Consider the following 14,370-nt stretch of genomic DNA (forward strand, 5'->3'; position numbering starts at 1 on the left):
TTACAGGAACCGGAAAACAGGACAGGTCACTGGAAGGATCCACAGGGTAAACTATAGGGGTGGGAATCTCTTGGCACCTCACGATTCGATTCGATTCCGATTCAGTGGTCAACGATTCGATTCTAAACCGATTATCGATTCTAAACCGATTATCGATTATCAATTCTAAACCGATAAAACGATTATAGATGCATGTCGATTTTTAAAACATTTGAGTTTGCTACTCAGAGTCTCAAATCACTTCCTACTTTGTGTTTGATAATTAAAGAAAATCAACAGATGAATTACCTTCTCTATTTTTTATTTGAGAAAAAGCTTTTCCTTGTCACAATTATGACTTTCAATGAACAATGCAATAATCGATGCAGCTTGCATTTCAACACAAAATGGATGTGTAAAAAAAAAAAAAAAAAATGTTTTACATTTTTTTTTTTTTATTAAAAAATCGATTATGAACTTTTCTGAATCGAGACAGAATCGGTCTAGAGAGAATCGAGAGAAATCGAAAAATCGATTTTTTTTCCCACCCCTAGTGAACTAGTTTGACAGCATTACTAAACTGACCATCTTTGTGTCTTTTATTATTTTCTTAATCCACATAAATCTGAATTGGCCATCAACTGTTTTACATCTGCACATGTTAGGATGGATGCACAACTAAAACCAGCTCATCTGATGGGTCCCCCAAGAGCAGAACTAATAACCTGGTTTACAGGGAGGAACACTGGGCGAGAAGGAAAACACATCTACTAAAATAGTTAATGTGCAAAACCAGATTAATCTTGCTTAGTTTTACTTAGTTTAAAACATTAATGTTTGAGAAACACACGTAACAGCCTACCCATCATGTTGTACAGTGATGAGATACAGTGATGAGGTACAGACCATTTCAGAGATAAATGTTCCAATCTAGTTTATCATAAAAGCAATATGGCTCAGGTTAAGATGGCTGCCATTAACACTATGATCTCAAAAAGCACTAGGAAACCTGGCAGCCGTTTACTTGGCTTGCAGGGGCAACAGGTTTGTTAAGGTGCAACTGACTGAAGTGGGAGAGGGGTCCTGGAAGGTAAATCTACAGCTGGCTGACTGCTACACTTCACCCACCTACCCACTCCAACAATCCACCATTACATCAACCCTTAAAAACTACATCTCAAAATAAAAAAGATGGCCTTGTGTTAAAAAATCAATTTAAAGAAAACTACAATAGACTTGAGATTGCGGGATGGGGTGAAGGGAGTTCATATTCATCTGGGCATGGGTCAGTCTGCAGTGTACTGTCAACCATGTTGTCAATTTTGATATTCAATACACCATTACACTCTCAATGGTTTGGGAGGCTAATGGGCAAAACCAACCGTGGCCAGTGCAGAGGGACACTGCTGTGTTTTACAGGCCTTTGCACTCGCAAGCCACTCTTAACATAAGGCGTGCGTGTGTGTGTGTGCTACCTGAGGCAGGGCCAGAGCCAGAAGGAACTCAGGGTGGGCAGGAGGGCAGCTGCTGCTGTTGGGAGGAGAACCAAATGCAGGGAATCGCTGCAGGTTCTCCAGGCCAATGTGCACTTCTGGATCTAACGACACAGAACACAGAGGAACAATAGCACAATCAGAACACAGAGGAACCACTGACACCACCAATACTCAGAGGAACCACAAACACCACAAGAAAACAGGGGAACTACAAACATCAGAAGACAGAGGAATATAAACCACCATCAGAACATAGGGGAACCATAGACATCAGTAGAACCCAGAGGAACAAGAGACATCAGAAAACAGACTAACCCTAACCCATAAAAGAGGAACCACGCAGACCATAAATACGGTCAGGACTGGCTTTCAGAGCACCACTCACTAGGAGAGCACAAAGGGTGAAGCTCCATGGCACTTACATTTGCCCTGCTTCCTGAGATGTGAGGAAGTTGGAAAAGGAGCTCACCTGCAACACTGTCCAAGGTCTCTTTGGAGAGGAGTGGAGGCTGCAAGGCTAACTCACAGATGCTGAACTCACAGGTCAGGGGCAGATGGGCCAGGTGCCGATGCCGACGGCAGTCTGCCATTTTACCCGTCTGAACTGCATGGCCGTTCTAGTGTTTAACGTACAGTCTGCGATTCTGGCAAAAGGTTATTGATATTTGAGCTCAACAACCAATCAAACGACATGCCCTCCTTCCATGCTCCGGAAGCAATGTGTTCATACCTAGAATAATGTATGTGTTCACAAGGGGTCACCCTAGCCTGCCCTGGGAACCGGTCATGACGTTACAGTGTGTACATTTCACAATCTGGTTCTGAATTCTCATACTCCTCTGTGAGAGTGTGTGTGTACGTGTGTGTGTGTGTGTGTGTGTGTGTGTGTGTGTGTACCTCGGTGACTGCTTGTCCCTCCACCTCTACTACAGTGGCGGTGATGGCCGGGGGGCTGGCCTCCAGGCTGCCGTGCTCCCTCAGCAGACAGCGCACATTCACTGGGTGCAGGAACATCTGTTGCCCATCATCCGCTACAGGAACACACACAAATACAGTATTTTACATCATATTCACATACACACAGACATACACAAATACAGTACATCACAGTCACATAAACACATACACACAGACATACAGAATACAGACGTCAGACAGAGAAATAAATAATATTAACACACACATACATCGTGTTAACACACACAACCAAACACTCCTTCCAGAGACCCATATATTTAACATATACAGCTGACGGTGCTATGCTTGTGATAGTAGTTTGATGTGTGTGTTTGTGTAATACCCCAGCTGCTCAGACAATCACTGAGGCTCACCCTGGTAAAAGTAGTAGTAGGGCCCAGGCTCTGAGGTCTGGGGCCTTACTGCCTTATTCTGGGGTGCAGCAGGTGACCCCTCTAATGCCTGGGACCTCTGCGTCAGCCTTCGGGCTAAAGGGGGCCTCAGTGGGTTCTTCAGGCACCTCCACAAACCTGAGTGGAGGCCCTCTCAGAGATCCAGTGGTGCTTAGAAGCCTGAGCTTCATGTTGTCATGGTGTCAGCCTCCGTGAGGCCTTTCACTTGAATCTACTTGTTCAGTGGAAACCTGAATCCACGGTCACTAGCAGAGAGGATTTTTGTGTTAGACAGTTGCAACCATACTAGCTTGGACAAAAGTAATTAATCAGAGTTTTTTTGTGCAGCTCTTGTTGTTGGATGTCGCTATGTATGTACCTATTAATATCAGGAACTTGGAGCAAAAAATAACAAAACATGAAACACTCCGGCCATACCCTCTCACATGTTTTTTCGACATGGTTCACATCTCATGGGGTCCTTTTTGCTTGATTTAATGAAACCTGACCACTAGACAAAAGTTCTGGTGCAAGCTTTGGTTCATACATAAACATGCCGAATTGTGACGGTCGTGGTGTGACCGCACGTGAACGGCACACTCCTGCCCCGTATTTGCACACAAACTCGCATGGATTTGCACACACAAACAAGCACACAATTGATTGCACGAACTTCTGGAACGTTGGAACCATTTATTTAAGTGAACTACGTTGGTGCACCAACGGTGTCTCATTGAATAAGGATAAATGGATTACTGACTGATTGGGAGTTTGTGTCCTCGGCTAGCTGGTCAGTCCGACGCAAAGAAGCCCCGCCGGAAACGTGGAACATCTTTTTTGGTTCCTTTTTGGTTTGGTTAATTATGGGTGATTCCCTAGAATGGAAGTGGGGACAATGGCAATGGTCTGGGCCAGACCAATTCGACAAGGTGGTTTTTACATAGGCCTACCTGGGAAATATGATTATTTATTCCCTAGTTATTTCTTTGTTATTTAGCACACAGAGAAATACTATGTTTATGTTTCAGGGTCTGTCTCGTCATATGTGTATTTTTCGATTTTTGTGTCTACTCCTTTTTTAGAAATGGTGCTGGCCACCTCTTATATATGTTCATTGTTCTATCTAGGGGACAGAAGTCTTTTCAGGTATGTGCATAGACCTTTAACTGCTTATTGTTGTCCTCTGCTTAATGAGGGGCTCAGCAGGTGTGGTTATTTAGACTGCTGAATGGAGACTTTCTGTTTTGTTGAAATTCATGAGAATGCCTGGGTGTTTTTGGAGTTATTTGACATCTCAGTCCCTGCCTACCTTCCTGTCTGAGTTTCACCACACAGATACAGGTGGAATAAACCAGCAGCACAGAAGCATACAGATTTTAGTTGGGCATGGATTCTTTGTTGTGCATTCTAATGAGTACCAGTGTTGGTCACCTGTTGTTGGGTCACTCTTGACACTTGTGGAGTGAAAATCCTGTCTTTTGATTTAGACATTTACATTGAGTTACAGTTTGGGATTTATTTTGCAGCAAAAAACTATCTCATCATGTAATTTGTCTGCTTATGTGAGTGTACAGGAATAAATGGCGGTCATGCCTATGCCTTAGTTGGTCCTGGACAATGAGTTATGAAGTGTTGGTTATTTTTGATGTCCTGGAAGGAAAATAAATGGCTTCTTTCGTAATCTTATTGCATTAGTGTTTCTGTTAGACGTTTTCTTTGTTCATGACACTGGGAAACGATTGGATTTCTCTCCAACTTTGCACCAGACCTCACAATCTTTTCATTAAAAACATTGTATTCATAAAAAAAGCAATGAATACCTTACATCTAACATCTTAATGAACTGATTCATTAAACAGTTCAGAAATACCTTCCTCATTGTGAAGGTATGACCACTTTGGTCAAATTGAAAATGCTCTTGATTATGAAACAGCATTTGAAATCTATGAATTGATAGTGAAAAGGATATACATTTAAGCTGATGAGTCTACAATGATGAAAATAAATACCCCTTATTATTTACTAAACAACATGCTGGAGTTACATGAATAAGAAAATGTGATGTATTGATTACCAGCAGTCTGTAAATAGTAACATGTATGTGTCGAAGTTATTGTGTAATGTAGAATCGGTCGACTGATTAATTTACTTCCGCATTTTCCTCACTTCCCTTTAGGAGGCTTAGCACGGGTAAGGACGGATCTAGGTCAGACGCTGGAACGGAAGCCTTTTCATTACAGCTACGATCCGGCGTGCATTTTGTTTGAGACATATTCGCAGCGAACGAGAAGTTAATTCAACAGAAGGTGAGAATATTAGGATTGATTAGTTCAGAGAAAGCGCGATTAAGTAGCCTAAAGGATGAATATTTCGATTTGTAGTTGGACTACTGGCTTCATGGCATGGACTGTTTAGAGTACTAGCTAGCTATGTCCGTGGCCATTGCGTTGTCAGTATGTTGTTGAGATTGTGTTTTCATGTGTAATCTAACCTACCATAATATACATTTTTTTCATGAAAACGTGTTTAACAAGCTAAGGGCTTGAACTGTTATCAGGTACATAATTTTATTTATTTGTCCAAGTCTGGTTTCAGTTTAAATTCCCTGAGCCTCGCTTGAGTAAGTCTCCCCTGACGTTCCTTTGTCAAATATTTGTTTTACACAAGGGCGCAATCCCTCACTTTAGTGGACTTTTCATAAATTCGATTTGTAATGCTTAGATGTTTACGGTACTGATACATGTCAGCGAAGCGAAATTCTGTATTCCAGTTGGGGAAAGTTTAATGAGGAGCGAATTTTGCTAGCGGCGGCCAATCAGATGGTTTGGTGTTGTCTCTGACGGTTTGAAAATTGCACGACTATGGCGTCGTTGGGTCGTTTAATTTGCTAAAAAGAAACGCTTGGAGTGCCTTGTACGGTTTTTCTTGTTGTTCCTGCTATGTGAGATACTTAATCCTGTGCTTACTTTTAACAAAATGACGGATCTGATATAAAAACAAGTCACTGGATAGCTTACTAGCTGGCTAGCTTGCTAACTAGCTCGCTAGTCAAGTCTGTTACGCTATTTCCACTCGCCACGCCACGCCACGCCCCGCCCACTCTTTTCTCGTTTCTCTTCGCTGGCACGTATCAGTACCGTGTTAACAGCAGTCTCTGATTACAGACAATTTAGGTAAAAAAAAAAAAAAAATTGTTTTTGTCGTTTGTGATATTGATGTAGACTATTCAAGAAGGAAATCATTGATAATATTGTTAAATCTAATTGTTAAACACTTATTTATAGTTCTATTGTGTCAGAAAGAAGTCAGACCATTTTGGAGGCAGAAGTGAGCTGCTAAACTTAGTGTATCCATCAGAGTGCTTTAAAGGACAGCTAATATTACTAATCTCAAAGTGCACACATGCTATTTTCTAAAATCTTGCAAAAAAATACATCTGATCAGATTTACTTCTAGAAACACAATGAAGAGAAAGACATCACTCGAACCATCCACTTCAGAGAAAAGGTATAATTACATGATTTGGACTCACCACTTCCTGTGAATCACTTTTCCAAATACATTTAATTTAAGAAATCTAAATAAAAAAATACTGTCTAAAAGAATCTGCTATGACTTTGAAGCTTCTATGATTTCAGTGTCAAGCTGGTGAGGTCAGACTCACCTGCATCCAGCTATGTGTCTCTAAAGACATTGGATCCACCAGCAAACTTCAAAGAAGAATTTGGACTTCATTTAAGGTCTGCTGAGGAATCCTCCACTTCAAGCAGATTGTGATACATTGGACTGATGTGTTCTTAAATTTGAATCAGATTAAATGAGATGAATGATGGAAATCCCAGGGAGAAATTATTTAAAGAAGTGTTTACAGTAGTAGGAGTTATCCAGGTCTGCTTAAAGCGAGCCCCACATTTCACTTTGCACACAAAATAGTTTTTGGTCACAAGTGCTTCCTTTCTTGGGCAGTGTATTCTTTCCCTCTTTCGCTATAATTGCACAGTTCTGTCCACTGTAGTCCTATAATCTAGAGAGTATGGAGAGATGACTAAGCCAGGAGAATATATAGAGGAAGAGTATTGGGGCGTGACGCGGGAGTGATGTACGCGTGGTTGCCTGTATTTTCGTGTTGAGCTTGTTATGTGACGTACTCCCAGGGTTCGTAGCGTGGAAATTCTGTATATTCGGTTTTTAAATTCTAGATTGGTGTTTCCCCTCTTATGTTAATGTCTAACGTGTATTTTTAGATAGCGATGTTGAGTCAGTGTAATTTTTACATTTCAGTGGGACTTTCCTTATGTTTTAGCGTCTTTGTCCACCCCAAGTCAGTTTGCGGATGTAAGTCCACTCCAGTTGCAATATTGTATTTGTGATTGAAGGTATGTACTGTGAGGGTTAAAGACGTCATGAAAGCCAAGGATATGCCTGATTTTGTGAGATCGCTACAGTATGGAGTTCCTGAGGCCATCAGAGAGTGAAGTTGACATGATCTCAGCTGTCTTTGGGAAGTTAGCTCACTAGTGTAAGATCAAAACTCCATGATGATGGATCATTTTTGGAAGTATAAGTTTGACCCAGAGAGAAATTGAATATATATGAGAATCACCTGAAACATCCAATCATCCTATTTTTATTCTATCATTATTAGGTCATTTCTGATTTGGAAAATTGATCTTTGATATTGTAAACAAATGTGTGGTTCTGCTATAACAAGCTTTGATGATAATTCTTTTTTTTATATTTTGTGATTTTAGAGTAAAGCGGGAGAGATCAGAGTCACCTGCACCCAGCTGTGTGTCAATAAGGTCAATGGATCTACAAGGAAAGTTCAAAGAAGAATTCACGCCTGATTCAAGGTGAGCTGAGGAATTATTCACTAATTGATTTTTACCATAGGACTGATGAGACCTGTTTGCAGGTTTAAATCTGAATAAATAAAATAAATTATGGTAAATTATGATTCATTACTCAACTGGTTGATGCCTCTGCAGAAGAGAGGCCGATGTCTAGGGCAAAATACGGTATTCTTTTCCTCTGTTGCTATAGTTAAAGATGCTCATACGCATGCATATTTCTCTCCACTGTAGCCCTATAATCTAGAGAGTATGGAGAGAGTATTGTAAGGGAGGAGAGTATATGAAGAGAGTATCAAACTGCTGTATTTAGAGGGTAGAACCTCCATGATGAATTTAAACATACAACATGTAGGATTTAGTGACATCTAGTGGTGAGGCTGCAGATTACAACTAACTGAATACTTGTCCCTTTCCAAGCATGTAGGAGAAGCTGCAGTGGCCGTTATGTGTCATAACATCCCTGTTGAGAAAAAAATCTTCTTGTTTGCCACAATTCTTGTGTACTTAGTATTCCTACACATCTAGTCAGGAGGCTGATTTGACCTTAATCCAGAAAATAGTGTCTTCATTGGATAAAGTAATGGAGAAGAATACTCGACAAATAATTATTACCATTTTGTCATACCTTAGATGCCCTATAGAAATAGATGCATAGATAATTCGGGGGGAAAGACATGGCATAAGCAAATGATAATGTAGCCAACTGCAGACAATTGTACATACTGATTAGATTGAATGTGCTAAAGCATTTGCAATTTGTTTAAAAGAGGGAGAAATTGCTGTGATGTTTACATGTGAATAGATGATCTGGAGGGTGAACAAGTAGTTAACAATTAGTTTAGTTCATTCTGAAGTTATTAAAAAGAAATATAACTTATGATAGTTTTACAACCCTTCTATTACCAAGTTTGTACCCTATGACCACCTAGATTGTGGTTAAACATATGTGTTAAAATATATTCATATTAGATTATAACCGAAGTCTATAATTGAATGAAAATATCCCAAAAAAATTACATTATAACCAAAATGGAGACCTAAGGATAAGGGAAGTGAGGTCAATATAAGGATAAGACATTTAATGGGTTATTTACAGCAATATTGTCCCTTGTCCATCCATCTTCATGCATGCTTTATCCACCTAAACAATTATCCACTAATATGTGCAGACATCCAGCTATTATTACTTCAAACTGATATTGATGAGTTACTGTGACCAAAATGGAGGCTGAATACAGTCATTATTTATTATTATATTTCGTTTCTTCATATGTGCGTATATATGTGGACTGAATATATTTCAGGAATGAATTATGGTCTTTTTCAGCAAAAAAATGTGTGAACTGAGCGTTGTAGCACAGAAAATGCTAAAGGTACACTATGTGCAGGGTTCCATTTTGCAGGGTGTTTTGTGTTTAATATGTCAAGTTTCCGAAAAAAGGTAATGCGTGGTATGTTGTAAATCACCAGTGCTCATTACTCTGATCTAACTCTAATGTCCTTTATCGTTTCTGCAGTGAGTTCATAGCCAGTCTGTTGACCGAGGACCTCTTCAGATGTACAGTGTGTACTGATGTGCTGAAGGACCCGGTCTCCATCCCCTGTGGGCACAGTTACTGCAAACAGTGCATCACCTCATACTGGCCCAGCCTAACCATGCAGGACACTATGCCTGTCCCCAATGCCCACAGTCATACAGCTCCCATCCTGCACTTTACACAAACTCAGCCTTAGCAGAAGTGGTCCTGAAGCTCCAGCAGTTCAGTCCTGTTCTACCTACTCACTGCTACGCTGGTCCTGGAGATGTGGCCTGTGATTTCTGCACTGGGAGGAAACTCCGAGCTGTGAAATCCTGTCTGACCTGCACTGCCTCTTATTGTGAGTCTCATGTCAGGCAGCACTACACAGTTCCAGCCCTGCAGAGACACAGACTGGTGGAACCTGGATACCAAGACAAAAAACTCCTGGATCAGTGTGACATTAAAACGGGAGACTTGAAACAGGTCAGGTATAATCATGAATTATTGACTGTGTGGCAGCCTTGTTTTATATGTAGTTATTGTCAGTCTGTAAGGATGGCCTATGCTTGCCCCCTCAGCAGAGTTCAGTCATTGGACAGGTTTGAAATAGGTGTAACTGACCATCTCCTGTTGCTTCATTTTCACAGAATGACCAAAGCCATTGGCACATGGTAGGAAAGGATGGAAAGCATCTGGACCAGATTACAGCTGTTTTGCAAAACTGTGAGACGCTGAATGCTACACACAGAAATCTGCAGGAGAAGTTGCTGCAGAAGCTACTGGTGCTTCCACAAAGGCTGCAGGAGCTGCCAGAGTTGCAAGAGATGCAGAAACTGCTTCAACAACAGCAGCAGAAGCTGCAGGAGCTTCGGCAGGAGCAGCTACGGCGGCAGGAGCAGCATCTGCAGGAGCAGCATCTGCAGGAGCAGCAGCGGCAGGAACAGCAGCGGCAGGATCAGCAGCGGCAAGAGCAGCAACTGCAGGAGCAGGAGCAGCAGCGGCAGGAGCAAGAGCAGCAGCGTCAGGAACAGCAGCGGCAGCTGCAGGAGCAGCAGCAGCAGCGGCAGGATCAGCAGCGGCAGCTGCAAGAGCAGCAAGTTGCGGAGCAGCAGCGGCTGCAGGAACAGCTACGGCGGCAGGAGCAGCAGCAGCGGCAGGAGCAGCAACGCCGGCTGGAGCAGCATCTGCAGGAGCAGCAGTGGTGGCTGGAGCAGCAGCGGCTGGAGCAGCATCTGCAGCAGCAGCAGCGGCAGGGGCAAGAGCAGGTGCAGGTGCAGGTGCAGCAGCAGCAGCAGCTGCAAGAGCAGCTACGGCGTCAGGAGCAGCGGCGGCTGGAGCAGCATCTGCAGGAGCAGCAGTGGTGGCTGGAGCCGCGCCGGCTGGAGCAGCTGCGTTTGGAGCAGCTGCATCGTCAGCGGCAGCAGCAGTTTCTGGAGCAGGTTCTGCAGCGGCAGGAGCAGCAGGAGCGTTCGGAGCTGCTGCAGGACTAGCTGCAGCAGGATGACCAAAACCACAAGCAGATGTTGGAAAAACAGGACAGAGGTGTGCATGGCAACAGCCAGGATGCTGCTATTGTGCAGAAGAGTCCACATCAGGGGATAACAGGGGATAATTGGGTGATATTTCATTTCCACACCCACACCTTTATGCGAAATAATACCACATCATGATGCAAATTATACGCATGATACTTGTTTTGGCTCTGCCAGCGATTTGTTTAATTGTTTTAGTCATGTAAGGACTTTTATTTTGAATTGAGAAACATACAGGAAACTCGTTTGTCAGGAATTTGGTCAGTTAGAAAGACAGCATGGGAAGCTCACATGTGCTTCTCGACCACTCCTTTTTGTTAGCGCTTTGAAGGCATTCCCTCTAAGTGAAAAATGTTAGTAATTGTTCATGTTTAGTTAGTGCATTTTGACCTGTGAAATGTTAATAATGAAGTTATATTAGTCAATGAATTTTCTGTTAAATACATACATTTCGGTTCACCTAGCTAAAGCAGTTCATCCTTGCTACTTACAGTTACCTGGTAGGCTAAATGCCTCATGCTTGTATCCATCCTCTGCATTTGTACAATTCACATTACCTTGTACTTATTGGTGTATGTATCTGTATTTGTTTCACACCATTCACATGATAAAGCTCAATTTCACCCTCGGCATCCAAGACTTATTGTGTGGTGGTGTTTTTAACTTGCTGGATATCTGAATGAGGATACTCAGTGAGGCCTGTACAGTATTCAAATTATACACATGATATTCCTGAACACAAATCATCTGATTGGAGCATCTAGGCTGCTAGAACACGGGAGAAGATGATGCCTTGTTAGAGCATAAGTTTCCGTTCATAAAGCCTTAATGATAAATATTCTCGTTTTTGTTTCTCAGCTGACTAATTATACACCAATATATTTCAAAATGTAGTGTATACTGAACCATGTGTGGCAGTGTAGTCATAATGTTACCAGTGTAAATTTACCAGTTTTTGTTCAAATAGATCCTTACCCACTGGCACATATCACTTTCATAAAGCACTGATGACCCTAAAATACTATTCCGAGAAGTTAACCTAAAAAATGAAAGTATATTTAGAGAACCCTGAAAACAAAAATATTATGTATAATTTCCTCTTACATTTGTCTTTACACTCAAAGCAGATCAGCAGTCAGCACTTCTCTATGGTTTCTCTCTGAAAACAGGCCAGGACACTGGGAGGATCCACAGGGTAAACTAGTTTGACAGCATAACTAAACTGACCATCTTTGTTTCATTTATTATTTTCTTAATCCATATCAATCTGAATTGGTCAGAAACTTTTTGCCATCTGCACATGTTAAGATGGACAACTAAAACCAGCTCATCTGATGGGACCCCCAAGACCAGAACGGATAACCTGGAGTTTGGATGGTTTACAGAGGAACACTGGGGGAAAAAGAAAAACAGTGAGGTTTAAAGCAGAAAAGTATTACAAAATCAGATTAATCTTGCTTAGTTTTACGCGGTTTAAAACATTAACATTTGAGAAACACACTTAACAGCCTACCCATCATGTTGTACAGGATAGTGATGAGATACAGACCTTTTCGGAGATAAAAGTTCCAACCGAGTTCATCATCAAAGCAATGTGGATCAGGTTAAGATGGCTGCCATAACATTGATCTCAAAGAGCACTAGGAAATCTGGCAGCCGTTTACTTGGCTTGCAGGGGCAACAGGTTTGTTAAGGTGCAACTGACTGAAGTGGGAGAGGGGTCCTGGAAGGTAAATCTACAGCTGCTACACTTCACCCACCCACCCACTCCAACAATCCACCATTACAGCCAATCTTAAAAACTACATCTCAAAATAAAAAAAGATGGCCTTATGTTGTAAAATAATTGTGGGGCTTACCAGTAAAGCTGTCCAAGTTTTGTTTGGAGAGGACTGGAGGCTGCAGGGCTAACTCCCAGGTCAGGGGCAGGTGGGCCAGGTATCAATGTCGACAGCGGACTTCCTACACACACACACACACACACACACACACACACACACACACACACACACAGGGCAGTCTGCCATTTTACCCGTATGAACTGCATGGCCATTCTAGTGTTTAACGTACAGTCTGCGACTCTGGCAAAAGATTGTTGATATTTGAGCTTAACAACCAATCAAATTACACACCCTCCTTCCATGCTCCTGAAGCAACGTGTTCATTACCTGGAATAATGCATGTGTGTACATTTCACAATAAGGCTCTTAATTCTCATACTCCTCTGTGAGAGTGTGTATGTACATGTACGTGTATCTGGACCTCCACCTCTGTTGGCGTGTGTGTGTGTGTGGTTCACCTCGGTGACTGCGTGTCCCTCCACCTCTACTACAGTGGCGGTGATGGCAGGGGGGCTGGCCTCCAGGCTGCCGTACTCCCTCAGCAGACAGCGCACATTCACCGGGTGCAGGAACATCTGTTGCCCATCATCCGCTACAGGAACACACACAAATACAGTATGTCACATCATATTCACATACACACAGACATACACAAATACAGTACATCACAGTCACATAAACACATACACACAGACATACACACACACATACATCATATTAAACAACACAAGCACTGACCATAGAAGTTTGATGCTGCTCAGACAATCCCTGAAAAAGTTCAGGCGAGGCTCACCCTGGTAAAAGTAGTAGTAGGGCCCAGGCTCTGAGGTCGGGGGCCTTCCTGCCTCATTCTGGGGAGCAGCAGGTGCCCCCTCTAATGCCTGTGGGGCCTCTGCGTCAGAAATCGGGTTAAACGAGGCCTCAGTGGGTCCTTCAGGCACCTCCTCAGCCACCTCTACCGGGTCGACGTCAGGCACCTCCTGCACCTCATTGTCGAACGCTGAGGAGTATTGCAGCATCGGTTCGAAGGGAATTAATCAAACACACACAAAGCAGAGGAGGACTAGGTACACACTGAAGGGAATTAGCAACTTCTTGGCTTGGAATTAGCAAAGTCTAAGGCCCACTTTTTCATCTGCTACTCGTTTCATGTCTACACAGTAACGACTTTGTGAACAACTCAAACAAGGGTAATGAGAGTGTGGAGACAGATGCAGAGATGGAAGCAGTGAAATGAAATGTCATTTAAAAACCGGAATACTTCATTGTAGTTTGTTGTACAGACTCGCAAGTAGTATCATTGGAAAGGGCTAGTCCTGATGTCTATTTTGACATGCGATTCACGATGAGGAGAGATCAGTGCTTTGTGAGATACGCAACCAAGTATAAGGTGTGTGAACTTCCAACACATTTGGATACAAACCTGATAGAGTTAATGTACAGTGTTTGCATCATTTTCTAACACCATAGCTTTTGAAAACCTGCCAAGCAGAGTTTGATCAATCAGAGGATATTCTGTTGGAACCCACCTTGGTGCTGGAGTGTGTGACCACGGGTACCACAGGAGAGGGGGGGTCAGACAGGGAGAGCCTCTGTAGGTCCAGTCCCTCCACACCGCCCCCATCCTGAGAGGTCCGCTTCAGCAGGAAATCTTCTTGCTCCTGCAGACACGCACATACAGACAGAACACAAATTGAAACTTAGACTCACAGCTAAAAGGCTTCAACTGCAACTGGTGCTGATGTTTGAGATATTCCAGCACACAGATATCAATATCAGGCCCTATATCAGCCAGCTCAT

At 42.5% G+C, this 14,370-nt stretch overlaps 3 protein-coding genes across 8 annotated transcripts; 1 reads left to right on the top strand and 2 right to left on the bottom strand.

Annotated features, from left to right (window-relative positions):
- Positions 1-872: 872 nt before the first annotated feature.
- On the bottom strand, positions 873-3,866 carry LOC116221113 (RING finger protein 10-like). 3 transcript variants are annotated; one of them, XR_006151940.1, is made up of 4 exons: positions 3,585-3,866; positions 2,373-2,506; positions 1,945-2,119; positions 873-1,576 (listed from the first exon to the last, which is right to left on the bottom strand). XR_006151940.1 is itself a non-coding variant. In XM_031570797.2 (2 exons), exons 1-2 carry the CDS (start codon positions 2,063-2,065, stop codon positions 1,422-1,424), a joined length of 276 nt encoding a protein of 91 aa, XP_031426657.1. In that variant the 5' UTR covers positions 2,066-2,345; the 3' UTR covers positions 873-1,421. The 3 variants fall into 3 exon arrangements, 1 of the variants encoding a protein (XP_031426657.1); XR_006151939.1 differs by having other exon boundaries at positions 2,807-3,866; XM_031570797.2 differs by lacking the exons at positions 2,373-2,506; positions 3,585-3,866 and having other exon boundaries at positions 1,945-2,345.
- A 1,117-nt stretch (positions 3,867-4,983) lies between these two features.
- LOC116217896 (UPF0746 protein DDB_G0281095-like) lies at positions 4,984-11,361 on the top strand. 4 transcript variants are annotated; one of them, XM_042705388.1, is made up of 7 exons: positions 4,990-5,130; positions 5,359-5,381; positions 6,269-6,331; positions 6,463-6,564; positions 7,576-7,677; positions 9,195-9,680; positions 9,845-11,361. In XM_042705388.1, the coding sequence occupies exon 7, from the start codon at positions 9,866-9,868 to the stop codon at positions 10,685-10,687; it is 822 nt and encodes a 273-aa protein (XP_042561322.1). In that variant the 5' UTR covers positions 4,990-5,130; positions 5,359-5,381; positions 6,269-6,331; positions 6,463-6,564; positions 7,576-7,677; positions 9,195-9,680; positions 9,845-9,865; the 3' UTR covers positions 10,688-11,361. The 4 variants fall into 4 exon arrangements, with proteins under 4 accessions (XP_042561320.1, XP_042561322.1, XP_042561321.1 ...); XM_042705386.1 differs by lacking the exon at positions 5,359-5,381 and having other exon boundaries at positions 4,984-5,130; XM_042705387.1 differs by lacking the exon at positions 5,359-5,381 and having other exon boundaries at positions 6,281-6,331.
- Positions 11,362-12,056: 695 nt separating this feature from the next.
- On the bottom strand, positions 12,057-13,589 carry LOC122130671 (RING finger protein 10-like). The gene is made up of 3 exons (XM_042705390.1): positions 13,364-13,589; positions 13,029-13,162; positions 12,057-12,092 (listed from the first exon to the last, which is right to left on the bottom strand). Exons 1-3 carry the CDS (start codon positions 13,587-13,589, stop codon positions 12,057-12,059), a joined length of 396 nt encoding a protein of 131 aa, XP_042561324.1.
- Between the last annotated feature and the right edge of the window lie 781 nt (positions 13,590-14,370).

This window comes from Clupea harengus, unplaced genomic scaffold, assembly GCF_900700415.2.
Source record: "Clupea harengus unplaced genomic scaffold, Ch_v2.0.2, whole genome shotgun sequence".
NCBI classification, from domain to species: domain Eukaryota; kingdom Metazoa; phylum Chordata; class Actinopteri; order Clupeiformes; family Clupeidae; genus Clupea; species Clupea harengus.

Coding starts and splice junctions, on each gene's coding strand:
- LOC116217896 (XM_042705386.1), top strand. CDS start 9,866: ATGGTAGGAAAGGATGGAAAGCATCTGGACCAGATTACAGCTGTTTTG.
- LOC122130671 (XM_042705390.1), bottom strand. CDS start 13,589: ATGCTGCAATACTCCTCAGCGTTCGACAATGAGGTGCAGGAGGTGCCT. Junction 13,163..13,363: donor CTACTACTACTTTTACCAGG/GTGAGCCTCGCC, acceptor GTGTTCCTGTAG/CGGATGATGGGCAACAGATG. Junction 12,093..13,028: donor AGGGACACGCAGTCACCGAG/GTGAACCACACA, acceptor TCCAAACTCCAG/GTTATCCGTTCTGGTCTTGG.
- LOC116221113 (XM_031570797.2), bottom strand. CDS start 2,065: ATGGCAGACTGCCGTCGGCATCGGCACCTGGCCCATCTGCCCCTGACC. Junction 1,577..1,944: donor GACCTTGGACAGTGTTGCAG/GTGAGCTCCTTT, acceptor CTGTGTCGTTAG/ATCCAGAAGTGCACATTGGC.